General features: G+C 43.2%; 1 protein-coding gene across 1 annotated transcript; it reads left to right on the top strand.

Annotated features, from left to right (window-relative positions):
• The first annotated feature begins 2,265 nt into the window (after positions 1–2,265).
• On the top strand, positions 2,266–6,783 carry mn1b (meningioma 1b). Its single transcript, XM_059544236.1, has one exon. It carries the CDS (start codon positions 3,255–3,257, stop codon positions 6,753–6,755), a length of 3,501 nt encoding a protein of 1,166 aa, XP_059400219.1. The 5' UTR covers positions 2,266–3,254; the 3' UTR covers positions 6,756–6,783.
• Positions 6,784–7,416: the final 633 nt, after the last annotated feature.

The raw sequence follows: 7,416 nt of genomic DNA, 5'->3' as shown, positions 1-7,416 counted from the left end.
ACACTAGCACTGATTTGCACACGTGCACTGATTTGCACACGTGCACTGATTTGCACACTAGCACTGATTTGCACACGTGCACTGATTTGCACACGTGCACTGATTTGCACACTTGCACTGATTTGCACACGTGCACTGATTTGCACACTTGCACTGATTTGCACACTTGCACTGATTTGCACACTTGCACTGATTTGCACACTTGCAGGTTGTTCAGTAATCGCTAGAGGGCACTGTGTCTTTTTCACCGAACCTCCACAGCCAAAATTCTTCACAGGGAAACATCTGCACCTCGCATTTATTTAATTATTTATTTTATTTATTAACTTAAAGGAAAACAAAATCAATATGTCCAACCCAAGTCTCCAAGTATATGTTGTAGAGTGGCTTGCTCTTAAATGGCATGACACCGATATTTCATATTTCTGTTATGAAATAAGATGCTTCACATTGTAATCTGACCCTCATTTATTCACGTGTGTGTATTTCTCAAGCAAGATTAGTTTAGGATGTAAATGTATTTTAAATGTAAATGTAAATGTATTCTACCTTTGGGTAGAATAACAAATAGTTGTAGTAAATGTGTATGGTCACTCATCTCGCAAAATAGTTTACCATTATTATTATTATTATCATTATTGTTGTTGTTATAGAAGGTAGAGAAGATTTTTTCGGTTGTCACTATTGTCGTTTAACCCTCGTCTGTTCACATTGTGTTTGTGTTTCTCTTGTCAGATTAATTTAGAGTTAAACATACAGGTTCTGAGTAGAACAACAAAGCTTGTGGTGTATGAAAATTAATTGTTATTTTTATTGTTATTATAAAGGAGCTGTGCTTTAATTTACCTCCATGGACATGGAAAAAAAAGGAAATATAATGCTACTTTACACGATCACTTCCGTTATACAGGCAGGTTAAAAACCTCTGTTGATCACGAGCTCAGATTGATGTATATCGTCATTTACACGATGACACGGGCATTATAAAGCAGGCTCTGAATAGACAGGCTGATTCACGATTAAAACAGTTTGTTTTAATGCTGATCATTAATTTAAAGTCCACCCACCCCTCTTCCTTGATTACATTACTGAGGAAACGCATGCGATACTTGAGGATAACTAAAGCAATTTTACGCACATGCGTGACAGTAGCTAGAACACAGTAGCTGCTATCACGAACTAAGTCGGGTTAATTTAGAATGCAAACAGAATTATGGTAATTGATCCATGAATCCGAATGGAAATGTTAATTGGTTGTTTAAAGCGCGCTCACAATGTAAACCCCGGGTGGTGACGGCTGCGCGCTCGCGCTTTTGTCAAACATTTTCTAAATAAACCCTTTTTTCTCCATGCAGGACAACCTTCTGTTTTCACCTGGATATAATCTAAAAGTCTTCAATAAGTGTCAAAGCATCACCACACACTCATGGAGCTGAGCAGAGGTGAATCACAGCAGCTCGTGACTGACCTGATATTTGATTTTTCGGCGACTGTTTGTTTTATAGTTCCTAACTCTATAGTACGTGATTGAATCATGTTGTTTTGACAGTGCAAACTATAAGAGTTTAAAATCTGCGTGTAACTGTGAAATGTGCTAAAAGACCAATCAAAACAAAAGACTCGTGCTACTACAATAATGATCGTGTTTTGCTATATATTACCTGAACAACATAAAATCTAATATAAAACACTCCAATGTACATAAATGAAATAATAATAATAATAAATAAATAATAATTTTGTTTAAAAACAGTCCAGACAAACTGTTCTCAGGAGATATTCTGGAATGCTATACTTTCTCCATTAAAATAAACTCAAGTCTTTTTACTTGTAAACTTTATTTCAACAATTTTACAGTAAACACGAATAGACTGGATATTGCCTTGTTAAAAATGAGCCTACAGTTTCTCCATAGATTCCAATCATATCTTACACATATTCTTAATCATACTTTAACCATATTTATAGTAGCTATATGCCTTTATATCATGAAATATAGCCTATATATATTTATTTCTCTCCATGATCATACTTTGTAAAAAATATATACAGTATTTACTTTTAAATGTTTACAATCAAATGCATTGTAGCACTTATCACAGCGCTACATTGAGTTTTTACAGTGAATGTATCTCTCTCTCTCTCTCTCAAGCACGTGAGAATCCTTTTCTCTGATCGCAAACAGACAAATCCTGGACCACCTTAAGAGCTCGTCCCTCCCTCGGTTGTGTGCCATTGGCTGATGTTCGCAGTGAGGAGCTTGCTGAAATGTAAAACTTGTTGCTGGTTCTCGCGGTCGATGCGCGCACTGCTGAGCTTCTCGCACATCGGTGTCTGATCTATCGCTGGAGTAAAGCTCAAAACTGGTGCTATTAGAAGAGGGCTCCATGAATGTGTAAGTGTTGCATGTGATTGAAACTGCAGTCAGAGTTCGATCGCTCGGACAATGAGCAGGACCGATGGGACCGTGTTTCCCAGCAGCTCAGTGGCGCGCTTCGGGTAGCGCGCACAAAGACGGACGCTCGGGGTTTAAGCCCTCACACACTTTCTTCTGTTCTGCGTGATCGCTTGTTAAGCTCAGCCCGAGGGAACTGGTTCTTTTCAATGTATGCGATTTGAAAACTCTTACCCATTTCTAAAGGAAAGTGGATTCCAAACAAGACGCTGTTCTGGATTCATATGGACCTGGATGCTATTTTATGGTACTCTGGATGGTGTAATGATGTGCACTCAAAAGGGATTTTTAAACAGAAACGCATGTTTAACTCACTCTGGGCTTTTGACAGGACATTGGAATTACAATCTGTGGAGAATGATGTGACTGAACATGTTTTATATTTATATATATATTTTTTTCTATGTGTTGTAGCTGTTGTCTGATCGCAAGGTGAGGGTAATTTAGAGGGATTGTTTTATAACAGTTCTCTTTTGCAGCGCTGTACATCAAATTTACCAAAAAAATTAATTACAGATTAGAATCAGATTTTGGACTAGACCGTGAACTTTATAGTTTTATAGAGCCTTTTGTCTTGCAATTCCACTATAATTTACAATATAAAATTGTTTTTACAGTAATTAATTATTGATTACTGTGGTTTTCAAGTAAAACAATCTTTTATTTAAGAAAAAAAAAATCAAGTATTTCATATCTTTTTGTTGATATCAATAGTTTGCCAAAGAAAAATAAAGGAGACTTTAGACACTGCAGTGGAGCCAGGCGAGCTGGCTGTCATGCAGGATTGATTGTGGGAAGCATGTTTGGGCTGGAACAGTTTAGTCCACAAATTAATAACAGAAATTTTGGCCTCACTGAGAAAAATTTTAACCAGCCAAAAGTGAGCATGAACTCCCATTACAAGAGCCCAGGTTTTCATGCTGGAGGCGCACAAGGGACAGTCGAGACTGGCATGGGCCCACTTAATGAGCCTCCAGTGATTGAGATGAACATTAACATGAACAGAGATGAACAGTATGGTGGATTTCAGCGAGGAAATTCTGAATTGCATGCAGGGAATCTCCAACAACAACAGGCCTCAATGCATGGATTTTTTAACCCTCAACAACCTCACAATCATCCTCAATGCCCTCAAACACATTCACACCAAAACCATCAACACTTTGGGGGAAACTTTGGATCTGAACCTGGGTCCTCCTGTTTGCACAGCGGAAGGATGATGGGTTATAACAGCAGTATGGGGCTCCAGCAAAGATTCACAGAGGGTTTTGACCCACTCTCTGAGGGTCAGTCAGCAGATGGCTTCTCTCAGCAGCAGCAGCAGCAGCAAAGGACAGGCTCCATGCCTGAGTTTCAGCACCATGGACCCCCCAGTGGAAATCACCCTGTCCCTGCACCATGCCTCCCCTTGGACCAGTCACCTAATCGTGCTGCCTCATTTCATGGGCTATCTTCTTCATCCTCTTCATCAGAAAGTCACAATCTGGAGTCCAGACGAATGCCCCCACCTGGTGGTGTTGAAGGACTGGACTACAACTATTCTAATGAGCCCTCATCTGGGTATTTTGAAGTGTCTGTGTACTCCCCCTCTGAGTCTGATTCTCAGCTTTCTCATTTTGGGCCTGGCCGTCAGGTGCCAGGGTCCAGTTTTCCTGGAAACCCAGGGTTGTCTCGAGCTCCTGGAATGCAAGGCATCTCTAAAAAACATCCCCATGCCCCACCTCAACAGCAGCAGCCCTCAGCCCAGCACAGTGTGTTCTTTGAACGTTTTGAGGGTGGACGCAAAATACCAGTGGGGATAGAGCCTAGTGCCAGGCATCCTCTCATGCAGCAGCAACAGCCAGGCTTGATTGGCCGACAGAACACTTGCCCACCATCTCTCACACAGCCCCCACAATCAGAGCCGGGTTCTGCAAATGCTGGTATGCATGAGGGTGGCGTCATGATGCCTGGCCAGCATACACAGTTTGAATACCCTATTCACAGACCGGAGAACAGACGGATGCATAGCTATGGTGACCCCATGTTCAACATGCAGCAGCAGCCACCCCCTCCTCAACAGCCTTCTAATCAGAGACTGCAACACTTTGAGTCTCCTTATGTAAATATGGCTAAGAGGCCCAGGTTTGATTTTCCCAATGCCACTCACGGCGAGGAGAGTTGTGGAAGTTGGAACAGTGGTATGCATAACCCACCTGGCATGGAGAATCATCTCTCTCCTGCAGCCTATTCTGGCTTGCCTGGTGAGTTCAACCCCCCTGTGACAGATGGCTTTACATCAGGCCCATCGCTGCAGCTTACAGGGCCTGAGCAGCAGTCTATGCAGCAGCAACAAAATGCAGCAATGATGATAAAGCAAATGGCCTCTCGAAGTCAGCAGCAGAGGATAAGACAACCTAGTCTGCAGCAGCTGGGTCATCATGGTGATGTTCCTCAAGGGCCCCTGGGGCATGGGGGCCCAGTGGGAGGCATGCCTCAGTCGAATTTCGAGAGAGAAAATGGTGGGAGGATGGTGAACTTTGATGGACAGAATCCACACATGACTCTGGAGAGTGGGTGGTTTCCTGGGACACATCCACCTGGCGAAGTGCTGGGCCATCGCATGGGTGCAGGTGGAGAGGTTGGAGTCCATGAAATGCAGCAAAATGGCCTAGGTGTGAGGTTCAGAGCTGGTGTGAATGGAATGGGCATGCAGGAGCCAATGAGGATACCAGGGGAGGGCCACGTGCAGCCCTTACTTTCACCTAACATCCACTCACAATTCAGCAGTGGCATGGGGAACCTGTCACAGATGCAGTCTCCCAGTACAGGTGTAGGATTGTCCAACACACCATCAGAAAGGCATCCCACTGACTTTTCAGGACCACCCATGAGTGGGCCATCCTCTTTTCCCTACGGGGGCTCTAATCGAAAGGGAGCCTCTATCAGTAACTCTCAAGGGGTGAGCACCTCACCAGGGAGTTTTACATCCCAATCAGACTTTCCCACTAGCCAGCGTTCCTCTGTCAGCAAACTTGGGGGACTCTCCTTGGGGAATTTTAGCAAAACGAGCGGCAAGGACACTGCTTTTGGACAGAGCTGCCTGGCAGCCCTCTCTACTGCCTGTCAGAACATGATTGCCAGCCTGGCGGCCCCTAACCTCAATGTGACATTCAATAAAAAGACTCAGGGAGAGGGCAGACGAAAGCTGAGTCAGACAGAACAGGACCTGAATAACAGTGTGGTTAATGGCACGGGGAATGCTGGGACTGAATATTTCTCAAGCATTACTGTCCCCCAAAGTGGGCAAATGCCTCCTGCTGGAAATAGCAACACTAAGCCACCAGGTCAAAATCAGACAGTGCAGGGGGAAGCCAGCACCCTCTCCCCAAATTACAGCATGGACACTACCCCTTGTAATGAGGGGAAGGCAGCAACAGTGAGTGGGAGAGGGAGAGGAAGGAGAAAAAGAGACAGTGGCCATGTGAGTCCTGGGATATTTTTCCCCTCCGACAACAGTAACCCTGTTGTAAGTCCTGGCCAGCAGGGGACCTCAGCAGCTAGTGTGGGGGGGAGGAGTACAGGCACACCTAAAGAGAAGCTCCACAGCTCTCCCTCATGGGGGAAAGGGGGTGACCTGCTGCTGGGAGATCAGGCTGACCTTATCTCATCTCTTGACAGTGCCATCCAGAGCATATCAAAATCTGAAGTCTGTTCACCTCGCATGGATTTTACAGATGATGTGAGCACACATAGCAATGAGGATGAGGTTTCATCGAGCTCGGATGCTCTAACCTCTGTGAAGGCTGGCCGCAGCCCTTTGTTAGGCTCGCCCAACTCGCAGAGAGACAATGGACTAATAGGAGGGCAGAAAGGGCAAGGCATGGGCCTCTCCAACCACACTACCTCAACATTGGATGGCTTTGGAGGAGTGGGCCATCCGGGCACACCAGGCATGGAGCAAGTCCGAACACCCTCTAGCACCTCTGGCCCTGATGAAATCCACCCGCTAGAAATATTGCAGGCTCAGATTCAGCTTCAACGGCAGCAGTTCAGCATTTCAGAGGAACAGCCTTTAGGTGTAAAAAATAACAAAATAAGTAGTGACTGCAGTGGTCAAAATGGAGATGGAGAGCTAGCTAACTGCAGCCCGGATGCCGGGAAGGGCTCTGTGGACACTATTGATCTGGACACACTCATGGCTGAGCAGCATGCCACCTGGTATGTGCCCAGTGATAAGTCTCTGCTTGAGGATTCAGAGGAGGAGAAGTCTGTGTGGGAAAAAAATAAATTCCAGGGAGCCGTCAAAGAAGGTAAATAATTGTAATTTTGTTATAGCACCGATTATAATTTTTTTTTTGTGCTCGTAAATGCACTGCATAATTGTGTGACGTGGCAATAGTAATATTTTATTTTTCATTTTTAAATGCATAGCCTCTTAAAAATGTATTTTCATTTTCTCAACCTCTGTCTTGTGCGCGCCCACACACACACACACACACACACACACACACACACACACACACACACACACACACACTAATACACTCATAGGCATACATGCCAAGAATGCTTTCTTTTACATGATAGCATTTTCAAGCAACAGTAATGATCTCACTCTTGCTTGAGGTTTTGTCTGTTTTACATTGTTATAAAGGGGGAAATGGCATTCAGGTCTTTGCAATGCGTTTATTTATTTATTTTAAATTGTTTGAATATGATTTAAAGTCTAAGTTATGATACTGAGGGTTTTCAAAAAAAAATTTTTACTAAATTATAAAAATGATTAAAGCTTAAATAAATGCTACTACTACTACAAATATAATAATAATAATGATGATGATGAAAAGAAGACACAATTTGTTATTTATACATTAAATACATTTAGAGTACCTGTAGTCTTTTTTTTTTTTAATTAGACATCATGAAAAAAAAATTGAAAAATGGCTTTCTAAGCATACATTTGTCAGTTATAATTGTAT

The sequence above is a fragment of the Carassius carassius genome, chromosome 4 (genome assembly GCF_963082965.1).
Source record: "Carassius carassius chromosome 4, fCarCar2.1, whole genome shotgun sequence".
In the NCBI taxonomy this organism is placed as follows: domain Eukaryota; kingdom Metazoa; phylum Chordata; class Actinopteri; order Cypriniformes; family Cyprinidae; genus Carassius; species Carassius carassius.
The sequence above is the reverse complement of the archived record's forward strand: the minus strand, read 5'-3'. Positions and strand labels throughout refer to the sequence as shown.

Excerpts from the sequence above, each read along its gene's own strand:
- mn1b (XM_059544236.1), top strand. The coding sequence starts at position 3,255 with ATGTTTGGGCTGGAACAGTTTAGTCCACAAATTAATAACAGAAATTTT.